Source organism: Hylobates moloch, unplaced genomic scaffold (genome assembly GCF_009828535.3).
Source record: "Hylobates moloch isolate HMO894 unplaced genomic scaffold, HMol_V3 SCAFFOLD_12, whole genome shotgun sequence".
NCBI classification, from domain to species: Eukaryota; Metazoa; Chordata; class Mammalia; order Primates; family Hylobatidae; genus Hylobates; species Hylobates moloch.
In genome coordinates this window covers 38,386,615-38,406,797 of record NW_026652287.1, presented here as the reverse complement: position 1 = coordinate 38,406,797, position 20,183 = coordinate 38,386,615, and the positions used below count along the sequence as shown (strand labels likewise).

Sequence of the window (20,183 nt, the reverse complement as noted above, 5' to 3'; positions counted from 1 at the left end):
AATCCTGTCTCTACTAAAAATACATAATGAGCCAGACGTGGACGTGGTGGCACACGCCTGCAATCCCAGCTACTCGGGAGGCTGAGGCAGGAGAATCGCTTGAACCCAGGAGGCGGAGGTTGCAGTGAGCCGAGATTGAGCCACTGCACTCCAGCCTGGGCAACAGAATGAGACTTTGTCTCAAAAAAAAAAAAAAAAAAAAAACGATTAAATAATGCCTAAGGGCTTGTTTTCGTATAAAAAGCAGCAGTTGTCATGCTGTTTGGAAGTGCTTTGTTTCTAAAGTATGTGGTATCTATTTTGCCTGGTGTATTACCCCTGATTTTATTGAATCATAGAATTCAAGAGTTCTGACTAAGGCTTCTCTGGAGCCTTAGAGCTCTGGCACATCTTCTAGAATGGCAGTTCTCCAAGTGTGGTTCGCTGGCCAGCAGCAGCAGCTCACCTGGGAATGAATTAGAAATGCAGATTTTGAGGCCAGGCGCAGTGGCCCACACCCAGAATCCCAGCATTTTGGGAGGCAATGGCAAGAGGATCGCTGGAGCCCAGGAGTTTGAGACCAACCTGGGCAACAAAGTGAGACCCCCATCTCTACAAAAAAAAATTTTTTTAATTAGCCAAGTGTGGTGGTGCACACCTGTAGTCCCAGCTACTCGGGAGGCTGAAGTGAGAGGATCGCTTGAGCCTGGGAGATTGAGGCTACAGTGAGCTGAGATGGTGCTACTGCACTCCGGCCTGAGTGACAGAGCAAGACCTTGTGTAAAAAAAAAAAAAAAAAAAAAAAAAATTCTTGGGCTCCCCTCCAAACTGACTGAATCCAAAACTCTGGCTGGAGCCCCCACACCTGCACCGTAACAGGCCCTCCAGGTGACTCTGCTGCATGGTCACTCTTGAGAAATAGTGATTTCGCGCATCATAGAAGAAGAACTCAGGTACTAAAATCCCACAGGATTCAAATCCCATCTGTGCGACTCACTCACTCTCTGCATGTTCCTTTACCTCCTAGTTTCGGCGTTCCTGTCTGTAGAATGGGATAATAATCACCAGTCTGGAGGGGTTCAACTGCTATGAAAAGGCACGAAAGCACTTAGCATCGTGTGCCTCATACAGAGTAAGCATTTGATAAATGGCTTACCATTATTGTTATTAGCTAGCTTCCTAGACCAGGTATTCATCTTTTTAAACAGTACCCCAGTCAGATGGTTGTCTGGTGAGAGGAGATTCGAAAATTCGGGTCTATTCCAATGAATGACAGCTATGGCTGTTAATAGTTATATATTGAGAGAATATTTGCCATTCTGTAATGTCCATTCTTTTTTTTTTTTTTTTTTTGAGATGGAGTCTCACTCGCTTTGACACCCAGGCTGGAGTGCAGTGGCATGATCTCAGCTCACCACAAGCTCCACCTCCTGGGTTCACGCCATTCTTCTGCCTCAGCCTCCCAAGTAGCTGGGACTACAGGCACCCGCCACCATGCCCAGCTAATTTTTTTTGTATTTTTAGTAGAGACGGGGTTTCAGCATGTTAGCCAGGATGGACTTGATCTCCTGACCTTGTGATTCGCCCGCCTCGGCCTCCCAAAGTGTGGGGATTACAGACATGAGCCACTGCACCCAGCCTTGTAATTTCCATTCTCGATTGTAGCTCTGTCCCCTAGAACCATTGGAACAAGACTTTTCTACATGGCCTTGTTCAGATATTTGAAGATAGTGATCTTGGCTGTTCTGAGCTTTTTCTTGTTCTATTTCCAAAGATTAACTTAAACATAGAAGATAATTGCAGCCAGTAGGGAGACCTTTTAAAACAGAAGGAGAGAAACAGAAAAGGCCTGCAGCCAAGGCTATGCTTTGGTGACATGGGTCTTTGGAGATTTCTGGTAGGTAAGGATGCCTGTGAGTTTAAGGTTGAGGCTTTCTCAGATGGACTTGGGAGCCTGCAGTAGACATCGTGGGTGGAGGTCACTGTTGGTAAGGATTCTGACTTCTGCCGCTGGCGGGTGTGGGCCAGAGTCACCCCTAGAGTGTTTCCATGTAGGAACACTGGGGTGTTCCAGACACAAATGCCTTAATATCCAGCATCTTTGCCAGGGGTTCTGCTCCAGGACACCAGCCCTTTTCCTGCTGTGGTCTCAGGCCTTTGGCAAGCTGCCCGTGCTCTTTCCAGCGTCCTATTTCTCACCTGGGTTGCCAGCTCCCTGCAGCCTTGGTGGTGTTTGCAGCCTGCTCTCAGTTTTTTAAATCTTTTTTTAATTGATGTCTAATTAGTAGTTATGATAAATTGCACTAGCCAAGCAAATGCTACCTTTCCTGAATTACGCCGTGGTATTGTGTATGACAGCAGCAGGGTTGCTATTTTCAAATGAGATTGCGTAAAATAAACATGTGCCCAGATGACAGGAAGTACTAAGCTGATGATTAATTGATGCTCTGGTGCGGCCTCATGCTTTCCAGTGCTTCCATTTGTGTGATGATCCATCTAGTGAAGTTTCAGCAGGTCCACACCACTAATAATTGCCAGATCACTAATTTGCAGTTCGTCTCCTGCCCTCTCATGCTGGGGCCGGTGGCCATTAGGAGGCAATGCAGAGCAGTCCTCAGTCCTGCTGAAGGTCAGGGTCACCAGAAGGTGACGTGCAGCCCTCGGCTGGCCAGGTCTTATGCAGCTCGGAGACTGCCTCTCTACACTGAGACTCAGGAACGGTGACATTGCTGCATTATTCTGGACTCTTGAGACTGGTGCTATTTGTCCTATCATTTTCTTTGTATTATGGAGGGCTGATATTCAAGGAAAGGGAAAATAACTTAGATTTAGTTTTATTTGTTTTTATCAAATGAGGAGATGAAGACTTGAGCCTGCTGACACATACCCAAGGCTTGCTCATATGTGAAATAGGTAGAAGTTTAAATATGTCTTGAGAGCAGTTGAGAAGAGTCAGTGGAAAAATTACTAACTAGGGCTGGTGAGCAGGGTCTCGACAGCACAGGGGGTAGGGGTGTGCCATCTTAAAAGCTGCCCTGGTGCTTAGGCCAGAGGGCTTCACCCAAGTGTGGTGCTGCTTCTGGGAAAGGCGGGTGCTGTGGTCTGCACCCCAGCCTGGTGGATTAATAGGAAGCAGCAGAAGCTTGAGCCAGGTGTCTTCTGGAACAGTAAGGAGGCAGGACAGTGGCAGAGGCCCCGGACTTAGACCACTCTGCCCCTTAGCAGCTGTGATCTGGGGCAAGGACTTCACCTTTCTGAATCTTAGTTTTCTCATGTGTATTCTCTACCCACCCAATAGCTCTTCCCATGAGGTGTGGGAGATTAAATGGCATCATCGTTTATTTAATAAACAAGCGAATGGTGGACGGGGACAAAACCCCTAGCTCAGTGCACAGCGTGTGACCACTCTGGTTTAGAAAGTGCCAGCACTCCTCCCAGGTGAGCACAGCAGTGGCAGCTCCTTTGTAACTAGGCGTTGCTTGGTAGGATGTCCCTGGGGTTGATCCATTAACCTTCTTTTCTCTCGGGGGAAGGGCCTTGGTGCAATTAACAGCTTTTAAGCCAGAGAATTGATGCCTCTTACTCCAGTGTTCTTGAAGCCTCAAGAAGTCTGGGACCCCAGAAAACAGGCAGGCCAGTTGCTTTTATCTTGCCTGATGGCTGTCTCTCCAGAGGTAGCAGTGACAATAACAACCAACACATGGCTCTCAGAAGCCTGACTGACTCCAGGGCCCGGTGCTCTCTACTGTCCGCACTGTTTCTGTTGTCCAGTGGCAGCACCCACAGTGCTTCCTCTGTGCACCTTCAGCAAGACAGAGTCGTTCAAAGCCAGTCTTCAGAAGGGACCTGGGGTTGCTTTAGCCATGAGACCCCATGTCAGTTTTCACAGTGACTTCACTATCCTTTAGACAAAGTCCTTGAGATCTTGATGGCTCACAGAGTGGACTTCATTCCCAGGACAGGGCGAGTGGACTCAGTAGACAACTTGGAATCCACTCTTAAGCTGAACAGCGCTCCTCTGCCCAGGGTAGGATGGGGAGGGAGTGGGAGCCCATCCTGCCCTTGATATTTTATTCTAACTTACGTATTTAATTCACTTTTACTACTTTTTTTCTTATATCACACTATACACCAAATAAGTTCCAGAATGATCACAGAATGAAATGATTTTTTTAACTGATAGAAAGAACTAGAAGGAAAAAAACAACAGCTGATATAGGAATAGGAAAAACCTATTCTAAGCATAAAAACCAAGGAAGACATCATAAAGAAAATGACTGGTCTTGAAAGCCTAAAATTTTTGAATTATATACTTCAACAAATTCAATAAACAAAATTAGAAGACAGATAACAAAAAGGAAAAATGTAAACATATATAACGTTGATATAATTACTTAATATTCATAGACTTTCTCAAGTTCAAAATAAGAACACTCCACTAGGAAAATTAACAAGAACATGAATACGATATTCACAAAGTAAGAAATACCTATTTCAGGTAATCTGTTAAGCTTTTACTAGTTGTCAAAAAAACATACTTGTGAGTTAATTTTATTTATTTATTTTTTTGAGACAGAGTTTTGCTCTTGTTGCCCAGGCTGGAGTGCGATGGCGTGATCTCGGCTCACCACAACCTCCACCTCCTGGGTTCAAGCAATTCTCCTGCCTCAGCCTCCCGAGTAGCTGGGATTATAGGCATGTGCCACCACACCCACCTAATTTTGTACTTTTAGTAGAGACGGGGTTTCTCCATGTTGGTCAGGCTGGTCTCGAACTCTTGACTTCAGGCTATCCTCCCACCTCGACCTCCCAAAGTGCTGGGATTACAGGCATGAGCCAAGTGCTGGGATTACAGGTGTGAGCCACCACACCCTGCACAAGTTAATTTTCTAACAGTAAAAACTTGGAAAACCCTCTATCACTTTTTCTTTTTTTTTTTTTATTGAGAAAGTCTCACCTGTCACCCAGGCTGGGGTGCAATGACACGATCTCAGCTCACTGCAACCTCTGCTTCCCAGGCTCAAGCAATTCTGCCTCAGCCTCCCGAGTAGCTTAGATTACAGGTGCGCACCACCACACCCAGCTGATTTTGTATTTTTAGTAGAGAAGGGGTTTCACTATGTTGGCCAGGCTGGTCTCGAACTCCTGACCTCAAGTGATCCTCCTGCCTCAGGCTCCCAAAGTGCTGGGATTACAGGTGTGAGCCACAGCACCCAGCCAACCCTGTATGATTAACAGCATGACTATTCTTACAGTGATCGTATACTTTGGTGTCTTTAAAATCATATAAAAAATAAGAACTTGAAGTGATTAGAATAAGTTCACAACATACTTTGTAAGTGAAAGTGATTGGGTTAAAATATATATTACCTCTATTTTTTAAATGAAAATGAAAAACTCAAGAGTATACATCAAAATATGAACAGAAGTTATCTTTAGCTGCTGTGCTTCTATAGTCTTTCCATTTTTACCAAAAAACAAATACTTTAAAATTTTTAAGTGAAAAAGAAAATGGCGGGCAGATGGGTTGAAGCATCTAGAAAAATCAAACGAGAGTGTGCTGAGGCCTGCTCCTCTCTTGTGGTGGGCTAGAAAAATCAAATGAGAGTGTGCTGAGGCCTGCTCCTCTCTTGTGGTGGGCACCCCATGGACTTTCCCTGGCTTTCTCCTTGTCTTCGAGCCCAGCCCTCCTCATTCTGTGCTCTCCAGTTCCTGCTCCTAAGACCCTGCCTGTTTCTCCTCAGGACTGAGCACGGAGGGCATCTACCGGGTCAGCGGGAACAAGTCAGAGATGGAGAGTCTGCAGAGACAGTTCGATCAAGGTAAAGTGCAGCCTGGCCAGGCGTCCGAGGCCAGAGCTGGTCAAGGCAGACACAGCTGACTCGGTGAACTGTCTGTGGGGCTTCGGGGCACTCCTGCCAGCACAGACCCAAAGCCACGAGGTGCTGAGACTGAGAAAGAGACCATGTGTGGCCGCAGTGGGGAGGAGGGGACCAGGTCCTGTCAGTGAACCGAAGCACCATCCCTGCCAAAGCTGGGTCATGTAGGCCACTCCCCACACTGCCACTCACAGATGCTCTTCCAGGTTGCCCGGGCACATGCCTCCCTCACCACACTGAAGAGTTTTACCTGTTTGCCCATGCAGAGCTAGTTGCAGGCACATGATATACAAGTCGGGTTGAGATGTGATCCTGTTTTGCCAGGGCCTCAGATCTACCCTCCTCACAAAGTCCCAACACCAGAGAAAGTGAGGGACCGTCGTGTGAGGAGCTGAGCCCTTGGGACACAGACCCAAGTTACATAGCTCTTGGCAGGGACTCCCTTCTCCTAAGCTGAGCCAGCTTCAAGAGGCCTAAAGTCAGGCAGCCAAACTACCTCTTGGAATTGCCCACACTGGGATGAGAAGCCACGTGCCCCAGTGCCAGAAGCAAAAGCACCAGAACAGGGCACATTCCCATCTATCAGCAGCCAGGGCAGGAGGCGCCACCCAGAGCGGACACCACACCCACTCCCCAGCTGGGCGGCCCTTGCACCTTGCAGCACCGCAGTCGGGCTCAGCTGGCCAGCAGCAGGCAGAGGGAACCACACAACAGGGAAACTCCTGCTAATCTGTGGGAGACACGAGGCCAAAGTGAGGGTAGAGCCCCCAGTGTGGGATGCATTTGTATATACGGGAGATCCTGTACCAGCTTACCTCCCACACAATGGAACCTGGTACTGTCCATCTGTAGAGATTTCTTCATCATCAGGAATGCACTGAAGTATGTATGCAACGAGAAGGAAAGCAAGACATGGGTCAGCGGTGCTGGTGGCTGGGAAGGGCCAGAGAGAGAAAAAATGAGCCTATTTGCCCTCCCGCCACAGGGGACAAGGATGGAGGCAGCAGTCACAGTGGTTGCTAACATCTTTGTGACCTACCTGGAAAGTGAGCCACCCTTTAGGAAAGCAGCCTCCTTCTGTGATGGGAAAGGAGTAAGGAAGAAGCAACAGCATATCAAAGCCAGATGAGGGCAAGCTCCTGGCACCAAAAACCAGCATGTGGGGGTAGCACCCCTGCCCCGCGGGTGGTAGAAGGGGCAGTTCAGCAGTCTCGGGAAGAGGTGCTGGGGCCAGCCCATGCCTGAACCTCAGAACTCAGCGTTAGCACTCACAAGTCCCACGCCTCCAATCCCTGCCAGTCCTGAGGCCGTCTCTGGCTCCTTGAGGTTTCTCTAGCCTCTCCCGAGCCCCGAGTTGTCCTGATGCTTCTGCCTGGCTTAGAATGGTTTGGCCTCACTCTCCTGACTTCCTTTCAGACCACAACCTGGACCTGGCAGAGAAAGACTTTACAGTGAATACCGTGGCCGGTGCCATGAAGAGCTTTTTCTCAGAACTGCCTGACCCCCTGGTCCCTTATAACATGCAGATCGACTTGGTGGAAGCACACAGTGAGTACCGGCAGCCCAGTGTTGGGCGGATTGAGGGAGAAAGGGCTCGGCACTAGAAGAATAGGTCCTGCCCTCAGAATGGACACTGGCTCTTAGAGCTGAGGTTTGAAGGACAGAGGCCAAGGGAATTAACCAGATGACAGCAATGGGATTTGCAAATTGGGCTCCTGCCCTTGTAGACCTTAGGTGCTTATCTGGGGGTTACACCAAGAGAGTTGCAGGTTTCCCCCAAACTCTCATTAGTTAAGAGCATGGTTTCGGTGTCAGACTTGGCTCCTTTGCTTGTGGTCGACTTAACCTTCCCTGCCCCTTGTGTCCTGCCATTGTTACCATCCCTACACCTGCGGATGAAATTCTATTCGGAAAGGCCTAGAAGTGAGGCTGTGAACAACCTATTTAATAGTAGGTCTTATTTTTCTTTCCCCTCTTCTTACCTGTCTTCTCCTACCTCTCATGTAATGACGTTAACACGGGTCTAGGGTCCTACAGCCTCTTAGGAAGCCGGCCTCTGGAGGGAAAGAGACGACTCCAGTGGCCCTGGCCAAGTGATCATTTGATGCTGTAGCAAATTAGCACCTCTGGTTTTAATGGTATCCTGTGTGCCATGCCACCTTGCCTCATCAGCTGTTCCTGCCCCAGCCTGCCTCTCTCTAGAGGTGTTTGTCCAGATGGGCGAGCCTTCTCACTGGCCAGCCTTTCCCTGGACTTTGTGTAGTACCACAGAGGATGCCTGACCTCTCAGAGCGTCCCACCATGTGGCCCTCACTACCTTTTAAGTCATCAGCAGCCTTCCTGCTTTGTGCCTCTGGCAGGCCAAGACCCAGCAGCAGCCCTTGCTGTGCAGCTGCAGAAGGGAGTGTCTCTGCCAGCTGCCCAGAGATCACAGCCACCCATGATCCAGCAACCAGAGGGTGGGGAAGAGGAAAGGAGATGTGTTCCTCAGGGGCAAGACATTAGTCTCGTCTTGTCACTGCCCAACTCTAAAGAGGGAGCTTTAAACAAGCACAATTTATTCACAAGGCTGATGGTGTAGGCAGAAATTTGAGGGAGGTGATGGATCAGCATGGCCCCGAGTCCTAGGTCACTGACTCTTAGTAGCATCGGAGGGAGACAGGTGTGTAGGAAGCCCACCCCTGAACTGTCGGAGCCTCAATAGTGACAGGGCTGCGGGGTCTCCAAGGTCATCCTTCCAGGGTCTACACTTCCTATGGTGTCTGTTTTCACAATCTGGATGCCACCTTCACCTTATTCTGTCCACACTCTGGACAGCTGACTGGAATTGTTCACAGCTCCTGACCCTATCTAAGCCCACAGGGATGGGGCAGGAGAGTGTGGTACTCCTGGGACGGTCATAGAGTAGCCTGCCTTCTGAAGACGGGAGTCAGGGTTTCTCCAGGGGAGTTAGCGGGTGGAGACCATTGCGGGCTTCTCCCCTGATCCTGCTGTCTGAAGATAGAGGCTTTCCCAGCAGTCGCTTCTCCAGCAGGCTCCAGGCAGGCACAGATGTGAAGTCGCATGGGAAATCTCTATTCTGGAGCCAGCTTTCTTTCCACGGAGGCTTGTCTCACAGTGGAAGTTAGGAAAAGAGGAAGGCATGGACTGATACCCAGTTTGCTGGAAGCCGGGAATTCCTGTCTGCATTTGTCTTGTCTTGGCGCCATCTAGAGGTGCGTGAAATCCTGCCACCCGACGGAACTCCATTGTTTCTGCGGGAACTGCTGACACAGCATCTTTTTGTGTAGTGTTGTGGGGCCGGCAGGAACGGGAGATGCTATTGATAGGGAATCAGCCGCCCTTCCCACAGCAGCTTCCACCCAGCTTCCACTGCTCAGGAGGTGGCTTCTTGCCGCTGCTACTGCAGCAGCCTGGGAAAGGGTGGAGGTTTCCCACTTCCTCTTCCCGTTGTGTGTTTCCTGTCTCCAACGGTACTCAGCGGGGGCTCCGTTGTCTTGAACCTGACCGAAGCGGGTGGGAGAGGAGAAGATCTTGCTGACATGGCACCTCTCCCGGCCAGAGCAGTTGACTGAAAAGCCGGGCTGTGGATGTTGCAGGGCCAGGTTTAACTGAGCCACAGATACTAGGCAGTGCAAAAGTTAGTAGTGTTAAGGGATATTATGGAAAAAAGATGATTGTGCCCCAAAGTAGCTCTTCCCAGACTGGCTGGGGTTTCCATGGCTACATCAACTTGCCCAGTTCTTTCTACTTAATCCCTGAGAGCAATTGTGTCTCTATATGTTCAGGCCTTGGAACCAGTTTCAAATCCCATCACAACAAATATCAAGGTCACTAGCAAATGGTTTTGTTAGCTCCAGAATTTCACAATATTGAACACTGCTGAAAAGGTACCCGCAAAATAGAGACGTTTGTGATTATTTGCCAGTTATTTTCCTACCACACTCAAGGTGACGCGTGGGAGATTCAAAAATGAACAGCAGCAGCAACCGCACCGTCCATGGCCTGCGTGGCCTGCCTCGGCTTGGCCCGACTCTCCACAAGGCATTTGATTCCCACCACTGATCTTCCTTTGAGGAAGATGGTATTATAATACATCTCCATTTTACAGAGAAGGAAACAGCTTCTCAGAGGTGATACAGCCTGGCCAGGGTCACACCGCTAGGGAGTGGCAAGCCGGGGCTTGAGTCCCTGCCTACATGGGTGCAAATGAAGTTCTCTGAAGACAGAGCAAAGCTGAGCTTGAAGTGCACAAACCCCAGCAAGGAAGACGTAAGGAAGAGGGCTTCACAGGGGAGATGGGCCAGGGTTTCAGGAGGCAGAGGAAAAGGCTTTGTGCTACCTGTTCTGTCTCCTCCCTGTAGCCCACCCCCACCTTCAAGAGTCGCTCTTGCCTAGTGCCTCCCCATCTCTGTGACTCCCTCCTGCCTGCCTGTCTGGAGTCGACCCCATCCAGCTGGTGTCCACAGGCCCTGTCCTATGGCTTTTGTGCTGGAAGGGGTGCTAAAGCTGGCTCCATCTCAAGCCAGAGGGTCTGGACCAAAGGACCTGTGGCTCCAGGGTCCCCATTAACTCCCTGTAATGGCTCACAAAATTCAGTCTTTTTAACCTAAGGAGATACCAGTCGTTTTCATCAGATTGCTGAAGGGGATGTGTGACCCGAACATGGTTCAGGATGCCAGCTCATTGTCTCAGCCTTTCCATTTGACAGATGAGACTGCTGGGGCTAGAGATAACAGTGCAGCCTAGGTTACCAGGGGACGGCCCTGCTGCTCTCTGGGCTCTTGTTCACCAGCTGCCTTGGGACGTTGCTGGTTCTGGGATCCTGCCTTCCTTTGGTCTGTGCAGATAGCTGCCCGAGGGCATGGGGGTGCTTCTCACACCCACGTACGGGGTCATTAATTTCACAGCTAGCCAGGCCCCGTGTGGACAGGGACAGATGGCAGTGGGCACACACATATGCGGTCCCCGGCTCAGTCTGGTGGGACAGGACATTCAACAGGTGATTGCAAAGCCATGTGTCCGGGGAAGGACAGCCTGGATTCTCCATCCTGAGCCCTGCAGAGTGAGGTCTTGGCCTTGGAGTTGTTTACCACCTGGGGTGGGGAGAGCCGACGCCGGACGAGCCTGCATGATCACTGAAGGGCTGTGACCTTGAGCCGGGCTTTCCCTTTCCTGGCGATGCAGGCGTGCAGATGGTCAGCGGCGGCCAGCAGGGACTTTCCTCCAGGCACCGAGCTGGCAGCAGCGGACCCAGGCCTAGAGCTTTGTTGGCAGCCTGGGTGCCAGTGATGGCAAGTGGCGCAGCACAGCCAGGGCAGGAGTGTTCTTTGGGAACGGGGTCTCTGCCGCCAATTTGTTTGACCTTGGACCAGTATTCTGGCTTTGTGAGGCCTGGTGTGTCTGTGCTGTAAGAGGTATGGGAAGCTAATCGGTAAGGTCCCTGTGTCCTCTGGCTGTCCCCTCCCCTTCCTCCTGAGTTCTTGGGGTCTCTATTGTACTAAATTGCTGGATCTGTGTCCAGGCTATCTTGGTTCAACTGGCCCAAAAATGCCTCCCTTGGACGTTTCTTGCTGTCTCAGTCGATGGCCCCTAAGTTCAAATGTAGGATGTCCCAGGAAGAGGTGCAGCTCCCAGCCCACGCCCCCTGAGCAAGAGAGAGCCGCCTGGAGCGGAACCAAGCAAAGGGGTGAGCGCAGTGTGGAGGCTGGGGTCTCCTCCGTAGGCCACCGTCTCTCCCAGCCCACGCCCCTGGACTCATGTCTACCCCTGACCACACACTGGAGCAGGATGGGTTGTTGTTAGAAAAAACTAAGTGTCTTGACTCCCAAAGGGCAGGCTGAGGGAGCAAAGGATGTGAGGATTGGGCCCTCCACAGTCTGGGTCCTGAGGGAACTCTGAAGGGGGTGGAGGTTATGCCAATTTTGGACGAGCAGACCTGGGAATCCACAGACCAGCACACGCCAGGCGTGGGGAGAAGCCACCCTGAGCACCTGTACCGTGGCGGGTCCGGGTTGCAGCAGCTCACCCAGGGCTGGGTGCCCTGACGGCCCTGTCCCAGAAGGGACACCAGGGAGCCCATTGCCCCTGCTGTTTCTTTGGCCAGTGTAGACACCTGGCCGGGCGGGCCGGCCTACCTATTGAAGCTGCGGGTCCCTGTACAGCAGGGCTCCACTGAAAATGGTGAGTGGCTCCCCTGAGTGTGCCGCTGCCCTGTGACCAGGTCCACACAGACTGTGGCTCCAGCCTTCGGCAGCACCATGGGGCAGGTGTCCAGGGTGCACGGGCTGGGCTGGCTCTTGGCCACCAGCTTGTTCCCCAGGCCCCTGGCTTGGAGCCGCCGGAGTCTGTGCTTGACCACACCCAGGCCCAGGCTGGAGCGGGATAGCCCAATCAGCACCATGCTCAGCAAGCAGCAGCCAGCCAGAGGCGCCGTGAACTCGCCGGGGATGAGGATGGTGGTCAGGAGGGGAGACGGGTGGGGCCAGGAAGGCCTCGAGGAGCCAGCCCAGAGCTCCTGGACTAGAGAGGCACCCACTGGGTCCTTTCCCCTCTTTCCACTAGACCGTAAGCGGCAGGGAATTTGGTTTTTGTTCCCCACTGCATCCCCAGTGTGTAAAATAGTATACGGGCAAGAGCGGGCCGCCGTAAATATCTGCTCCTCCCACCCACTGCGGATGAACAAATGACCCAAGGAGGAGGGGCCTCCCAAATCTGAGAATGAAAGAATTCGTATTGTCTGACGAGGCAAGAATGGGGCGCTGTCACTGCACAACCTCGCCCATCCCCACGTGCTCAGCCCAGCGCTTCTCATGCTCACCTGCCTCTGGGTCAGAGTCGCCTCCTCCCTCTCTGAGGACTGTTGAGGGACCTGTGTCTGGTTCCAGCCAGGCAGCTGAACATGCCACACAGGGCACAGACACTGCTGGTGCCCCCCCCAGTCCTGGGTCAGGGGAGGGTGGGTATAGAAAAAAGGCTGGGTACAGTGTGACTGGGTACAGTGGCTCACATCTGTAATCCCAGCACTTTGGGAGGCCAAGGTGGGCAGATCATGAGGTCAGGAGTTTGAGACCAGCCTGACCAACGTGGTGAAACCCCATCTCTACTAAAAATACAAAAATTAGCCGGGCCTGTAATCCCAGCTACTCAGGAGGCTGAGGCAGGAGAATCGCTTGAACCTGGGAGGTGGAGGTTGCAGTGAGCCCAGATCGTGCCACTGCACTCCAGCCTGGGCAATACAGCAAGACTCCATCTCAAAAAGAGAAAGTGTCCTAGCTGGTGAAGCCAGCACCCTGGAGGCCCCCCATCCCATTTCCTGTCAGAGGATTACTGCAGTCAGAGAGGGCTCTGCCGTGTGCAGGGAGGCGGGGACCCAGAGCAGATGGGCTGAGCTGGGAGACAGGCCTGGGTCCCATCCACCTTCGCCATCACCAGCCTTGTGGCCTTCTCTTGGCCTCTGGAGTGGGTTTCTCAGCCGCCATATGGGTAACGCCCAGCCCCACCTTCCATTCGGGTCTACGATCAGGGCCATGCACAGAGCACTGTGAAGCTGTCCTGCCAGCACTCGGGCAGCACCCAAACCTAAGCAGCCACTGCTGCCTTTGCCATGTGAAGAGGCTGTATCCGGAGCCTAGAGTAGGTCCCTCTGCAGAGAGGCCCTAGAGGGGTGAGGGCAAGCTTTGCTTAAGGAAAGACGTGAATGGGGCTGAGTCAAAGGATGTTCACAAAGTCGAGCTTGCTTTTAGTGTGGGCCAGACTTGAGCAGAAGGGCCTCTTGCCCTCCTTGACCTCTGCCCAGCGAGCTCCTAGTGCTGCTCAGTACTCAGGAGCACCTGGACCAGGCAGTGGGGAGGGGAGCAGGTGAGGAGACTGGCCACTCACTCCTCACTAGGCGTTCGGCTGAGGTGCACATGCAGAAGGAGGCTGGGATTCTAGGGGGCAGCCCCTAAATTTTTTTTTTCTTTTTGAGATGGAGTCTCGCTCTGTCACCCAGGCTGGAGTGCAGTGGCGCAATCTTGGCTCACTGCAACCTCCACCTCCCAGGTTCAAGTGATCCTTCTGCCTCAGCATCCCAAATAGCTGGGATTATAGGCACACGCCACCAGACCTGGCTAATTTTTGTATTTTTAGTAGAGATGGGGTTTGGCATGTTGGCCAGGCTGGTCTCAAACCCCTGACTTCAAGTGATCTGCCCACCTCAGCCTCCCAAGTGCTGGGATTACAGGCATGAGCCACCGCACCCAGCCAGCCCCTAAATTATTATCAAAGCAGGCTCTGTAACTCCCGCCCCTGCCCCTTCCCACCCCCTAAAGAAGAAACAAAACCACCTCCCTTGCTGCTCATCAGATAGGAAGGAGAGCAGGCATCCCTGGCAGACCTAGGCTTTGCCAGCCCCGTTTCCTGCCTCCAGCCAGAGGACGAGATGAGACCCAGCTCTTATGTAAAGGTGCTACCACTCGATGCCTAATTAAGACAAACACAGCTGTGTTTGGGTCGTGCAGGCACCTACGGAGAGACCTGTGTCCTCCTGTGCCAAGCTAGCAGCTGGAAGGGGGCATGACGATTTTATTAAGTGAAGCTTTGCACCACACACATGCTGCTCGTGTTTTCTAATACGGTCTTCTGTCCTCCCTACAGCAGTTTACTTGGTTTATGAAACATTTTATTGTAACATGACAATGAATTGTTTGAAGACTCAAGGTCGTAGAAAAGAGTGTGCCCATGGCCGGGTGCGGTGGCTCACGCCTGTAATCCCAGCATTTTGGGAGGCTGCGGTGGGTGGATCACCTGAGGTCAGGAGTTCCAGACCAGCCTGGACAACATGATGAAACCCCGTTTCTAGTAAAAATACAAAAATTAGCAGGCATGGTGGTGGGCACCTGTAATCCCAGCTACTTGGGAGGCTGAGGCAGGAGAATCGCTTAAACCCAGGAGGCAGAGGTTGCAGTGAGCTGAGATCACGCCACTGCACTCCAGCCTGGGTAACAGAGTGAGACTCCATTTCAAAAAAAGAAAAAAAGAAAAGAATGTGCCCTTGAGGTGGAACCCTTAAACCGTGGATTCAGAGAAATGAAGCTGTTCATAGCCCAATAAGTAGCTCCCAGGACTTCTTTAGTCATTTCTGATAGACAGATGTTACCAAGACACTGCTCTTATCAAGTCACACTCTCAAGGCCACAGATTTGCCAGGTTTCATTCATCCCCATTAGGCTGCCCAGGAGAGCTCCTGGAGCTCTGTCCCTTCCAGCCCTGCAGCCTCCCTTCCCCACAGGCTCCTGCGCGTAGACTGGCTCCCAGGTGCCCTTATTTTCTGTCCAGCTGTGAACTCTTCATTTAATTGCCAGGTGTCACCGAATGAAGGAGGCACTGTCCACAGCCCCTTTTACAGACAAGGAGACTGACCCTAAGGTGTCACTTGCCCAAGGTGACACGATTGACGCAAGAGGCCGGATTTGTACCCAGGGCCATCTGAGTCAGGATCTGGACTCCAGACCACCACAGGACCTTCCTCCCTGCTCAGCGTGCCCATCATTGGCATTCTGTCTGCTCTTCCAAGTCTCACTCTCACCAGGGTCCTTGTGCAACTCCCCCAACTCTGACCCTCTGGGCACATCACCTGCTGCAAAGGTGACTAGGAAGCTATGGGTTTCTCAAAGAATACTTGGTTCAGGGCTGGGTGCGGTGACTCACGCCTGTAATCCCAGCACTTTGGGAGGCTGAGGTGGGTGGATCACGAGGTCAGGAGATCGAGACCATCCTGGCTAACACGGTGAAACCCTGTCTCTACTAAAAATACAAAAAAATTAGCCGGCGTGGTGGCGGGCACCTATAGTCCCAGCTACTCGGGAGGCTGAGGCAGGAGAATGGTGTGAACTCAGGAGGCAGAGCTTGCAGTGAGCCGAGATCGCGCCACTGCACTGCAGTCTGGGCGACAGAGCAAGACGCCGTCTCAAAAAAACAAAAAAAAGAAAGAAAAGAATACCCGGTTCAGGGAGTCCGCACCCCTCCCGGATTCATCAGCAGAATGGTACACATGTGTCTCCGGCGGAGACGGTCTGGCACCATCATCTATCTCAAAGGAGCCTGAGCCCCCGAGCCCATTAGCAATCATCTGCGTTTTAACAGACCCCCTCTTCACCACCCCCATAGCCGCCAGTTGTGAGATCGCTGCCATCTCCGTGAGACCCTCCTGTGGTTCTTCTGAGCCCTGGAGTCCAAGAAGGAAACATGTGGGCATCTTTCCCTGCACAGATAAATCTGTCTTAGCCAGCTGGGCTCCAGGTGGGCTCTGGGACGTCTGTGCCTCACCAGCCCCGATGCTCTTCCCAGCCAAGGTGGGCCACACCCACTCAGGGATGTCAAGCCCAGTGGCCACGGCTCAGGCCCCACAGCCAGTCCCAGCTCTGCAACTTCTTTTTTTTTTTTTTTGAGACGGAGTCTCGCTCTGTCGCCCAGGCTGGAGTGCAGTGGCGCGATCTCGGCTCACTGCAAGCTCCGCCTCCTGGGTTCACACCATTCTCCTGCCTCAGCCTCTCCGAGTAGCTGGGACTACAAGCGCCCGCCACCACGCCCGGCTAATTTTTTTGTATTTCTTTTAGTAGAGACGGGGTTTCACCGTGGTCTCGATCTCCTGACCTCGTGATCCGCCCGCCTCGGCCTCCCAAAGTGCTGGGATTACAAGCGTGAGCCACCGCGCCCGGCCCCAGCTCTGCAACTTCTAACCTCAGATACTTCATCCTCAAAATGGGGTGACGAGTTCCTGCCTCACACGATTGTGGGGACTCGTGGAACTGGGCCTGGCACAGGTTACCAGCTGCATTCCAGGCAGTTGTTTTCCCTCCCCCAGGACATTAGGATTCCATGATAGGCAAAGTGTGGGCGTTGGGGGAAAAGGGGCTGCGCAGTTCCTTTGGTAAAGTGCATAAGAATTCCCCACTGTTTCCATCAGCCCCTCCAACGGGGGTGTGTGGAGGGTCCCTGTGTCTCTAGGAAAAGGACAGAGCCTTGGTCTCATGACCGACTCCCTCCCTCGAAGGTCTGTTGGCGTGGGTGGGTGGCAGCGGCCGCCCGTCTCCATCTGGTCAGGAAGCAAGCAGCCTTTCTGCGTAGGGATGCCTGTCTCCAGGGGCAACCGGATGAGCAAAGAATGGTGTTCTTTATGGCAGAGTCTCTCCGGATCGTTCTGTCTTGGGTGGTGGGGGCCAGCCAGGAAGCCCCAGGCACACAGTGCCACCCTTCAGCGGGGGCCTGGGACGCAGAGGTGGGCCAGGCCCCTGGGCCAGTGCCACTGCCAGGTGTGCCAGCCTTGGGCACAGGCTTTGGGGAAAAGAGTGGGGTTAGTGTCATCCCAAAGCCCTGGGCTGCCCTCAGAGAAGGCCCATCACAGAGCACGCCCTGGGGTGGCCACCAGCCTCGGCCATGAAAGGCAAGGCTTTGGTTTTCTCTCTCCTCAGAAATCAACGACCGGGAGCAGAAGTTGCATGCCCTTAAGGAGGTATTAAAGAAATTTCCAAAGGAAAACCACGAAGTCTTCAAGTATGTCATCTCTCACCTAAACAAGTAAGTCGCAGGGCCTTCTGGTTGGTTTTTCCTCCTGAAAATTGACAGCCAGGGTCAGTGCGTTGCAGAACAAGGCTCTGTCCACAAGCCAGTAGAAGCCTCAGGCCCTGGCCTGGAAGGAATGCTGGCTGGCCTCCCATGGTGCCAGCTGGGCTCAGTGCCCAGAGCCTCTGCCTCTCACCCATCCTCAGGCCTCCCTCCTGCTCTTGTCTGAGGGCAGCCCATGTGGCCCCAAACCTGCCTAACACCAGATAGTGTACTTAGCTCCAGCGGGCGTGGGGCCTCTTGTAGGCCTGTGCCCCAGAGCTGGCAGAGAGAGAAGATCTGGTTGGTGCTGATGCTCCAGAAATCTTCTCCTGAATCAAAAACACCTCAGAGTCCCTGAAAGTCCTCTCTCAGCATTCACGTTCCCAGCTGGGGAGAACCAGGACACCGCACCTCCAGAGGTGTGCTGCAGGAGACAGCCAGCCTCCAGCATGGAGCACAGCTGCAGGCGGGAGGCCGTGTGGCTGTTCCCTGAACTTCCATGTGTGTGGAGGAGGTCTGCTGGCTGAGTGGCATCTGATGGCGCTCTGGCTTAGGACACTCAGCCTCCCTCCCTCGTCACAGCTGGAGCACCGCCACTGCTTTGGCTGGCTGCAGAGTGAGTCCCTGAGGTGGTCCATCCACCCCTAGGGGTTTGCGGGGCTCCAGGCAGCCTTTCTGAGGTTGGCCATGTGGAGGCACTGGGCTGGAGGGGCGAGGACACTGAGGGTGCAGCCTCCCAGGCAGGGCAGGGTACAGAGAGCTGCGCATGGCCTTTTCTGCTCCACCTGAGGGTGTGCAGGCGGGGCTCAGCCTGGGTGCTGAAGACCATGAGCGCTCGGGGCCAAGTGGGGCCCTGCACAGTTCTGACCATTGAGTTTGGTGTCGCCCGCAGGGTCAGCCACAACAACAAGGTGAATCTCATGACTAGTGAGAACCTCTCCATCTGCTTCTGGCCCACCTTGATGAGACCCGATTTCAGCACTATGGACGCCCTCACAGCCACGCGCACCTACCAGACAATCATTGAACTCTTCATCCAACAATGCCCCTTTTTCTTCTACAATCGGCCCATCACCGAGCCCCCCGGCGCCAGGCCCAGCTCCCCCTCCGCCGTGGCTTCCACCGTCCCCTTCCTCACTTCCACGCCTGTCACAAGTCAGCCGTCGCCCCCACAGTCGCCTCCACCCACCCCCCAATCCCCAATGCAGCCACTGCTTCCCTCCCAGCTTCAAGCCGAACACACGCTGTGAGCCACCAAGACCTGGGGCGACCGGAGAACCGGTCCTCTCTCTGATGGAGTGGCATTTGGCCTTGAACAAAACCAAGTCCACTGGGGACAGAGGCAGGGGCAAGTGGCTCTCCCCATCACCTTCTCAAGACCTCAGTGGGAGCACCAGCCAATGGTACCATCGGCCGGGCTGCCAGGTACCCTGAGCCCGGCGCTGCAGACCTGAGCTGGCTGCAGGCAGCAGCCATGGGGCCCTGTCATTTGACTTGGACCCATTTGAGGAATGAACTAGGCAGGCAGCGGCCCCAGTGCCCTCCCTCTGTTCCCTGGACCACCACCCCTCCTGGCTGCGCACACCAGCCTCCGGGTGCCTCCCTCTGCTTGTACAGAGCCCATGGTCGGGACAGTGCCCTGGCCTTTGCCGGGGAGGAGGATGTTCTGAGATTCAGGGCGGGGCTGGCAACCCCCGAAGAGAACACTTCCCGTTGGTCTGTCTCTTCCCACCTTCCATCTGCACACACCCCCAAGGTAAGGGTACAGCCCGCTGGCAGCCTCCTTGGGAACGTGTAGGCCACGGCTCTGCCACCACTAGGTACCTGCTGAGGGCGCTGGCCCTGCAGATGAGAACAACGGAGGATAGCTTTGTGCCTGGAGCAAGAAAGTGCGGGACTCCTCGCTTCATCCCCACCGTCCCACTCCACAGGCTTCCCAAAATGTTCCCTGGCAAACAAAGGAACACTAGGAGAAAAAATGGAAAACGCTTCCAATAATTAAAAAGGAAGAAACCACAGAAAGAAAACTACAGACCTCAAGATTCCACTCTGTACCCGCCTCTGCCAGGAGGGAGGGAGGCACACAGGTGGAGCTGACCCTCGTCTTTGTGGCAGCAAAATCAGGATGCCTGGAGCTGTGGCCTGAGAGCCTGCTGGGGTCCCACTGACCCACTTATGTCTAGTCGCCAGATCCCCCGTTTTCCCAAGAAGAGAGTTCGAGCCCTTGGTGGGGACAGCCGGGGAGATGGCAGTGCAGGCCGGAATCTGGGCTGCCCCAGAACACAGTCCATTACGATAGAAACACTACTTGAGCATGTGCGTGGGGTGGGTGTGTGTGTGCACGTGTGTGAGTGTGTGTGGGCGCTTGGGGGGTTGGGGACAGTTGGAAGGTGCCAGGTGCACTTGGGGTTGGGGTTGGTGTGTTGGGTGTTAAAGTGGAATCGTTTCATCCCAGCCATGGAGGCCACCAGCAGGAGTGTTCATGGGGATGTGGGCGGGGTGGGGCACTTTGAAGGAATGGCGGTCTGCTGGTGCCCTGGAAGGGGCATCCTTCCTGGTCTTCGCTGGCCCAGAGGCACCATGCCTGCCTATCATCCACCACCACCCTAGCCCAGCCTTCCCACTGCCCCAGGAAAAGCTCTTCTCCTGCCCACCTCTGCCCCCCAGCACCGCAAACTTGCACGGCTGGGCTGTGGCCTCTGCGGCCAGGAAGCCTGACACTAGGCACCCCCCCAGGCA

The 20,183-nt window shown here is 53.4% G+C and overlaps 1 protein-coding gene across 2 annotated transcripts in view; it reads left to right on the top strand.

The window, feature by feature from the left end:
- The window catches only part of ARHGAP35 (Rho GTPase activating protein 35), a 140,897-nt gene extending 122,052 nt beyond the window's left edge, over positions 1–18,845 (top strand). Inside the window, exons 4-7 of one of the 2 annotated variants that reach the window (XM_032169368.2) lie at positions 5,724–5,801; positions 7,275–7,406; positions 17,312–17,417; positions 18,337–18,845. In XM_032169368.2, coding sequence (XP_032025259.1) covers positions 5,724–5,801; positions 7,275–7,406; positions 17,312–17,417; positions 18,337–18,694 — 674 coding nt within the window. In that variant the 3' untranslated portion in view covers positions 18,695–18,845. Of the gene's footprint in view, positions 1–5,723; positions 5,802–7,274; positions 7,407–15,202; positions 15,483–17,311; positions 17,418–18,336 lie in introns of those variants that run through there. The other variant, XM_058425824.1, reaches the window with a different exon arrangement.
- The last annotated feature ends 1,338 nt before the right edge of the window (positions 18,846–20,183 follow it).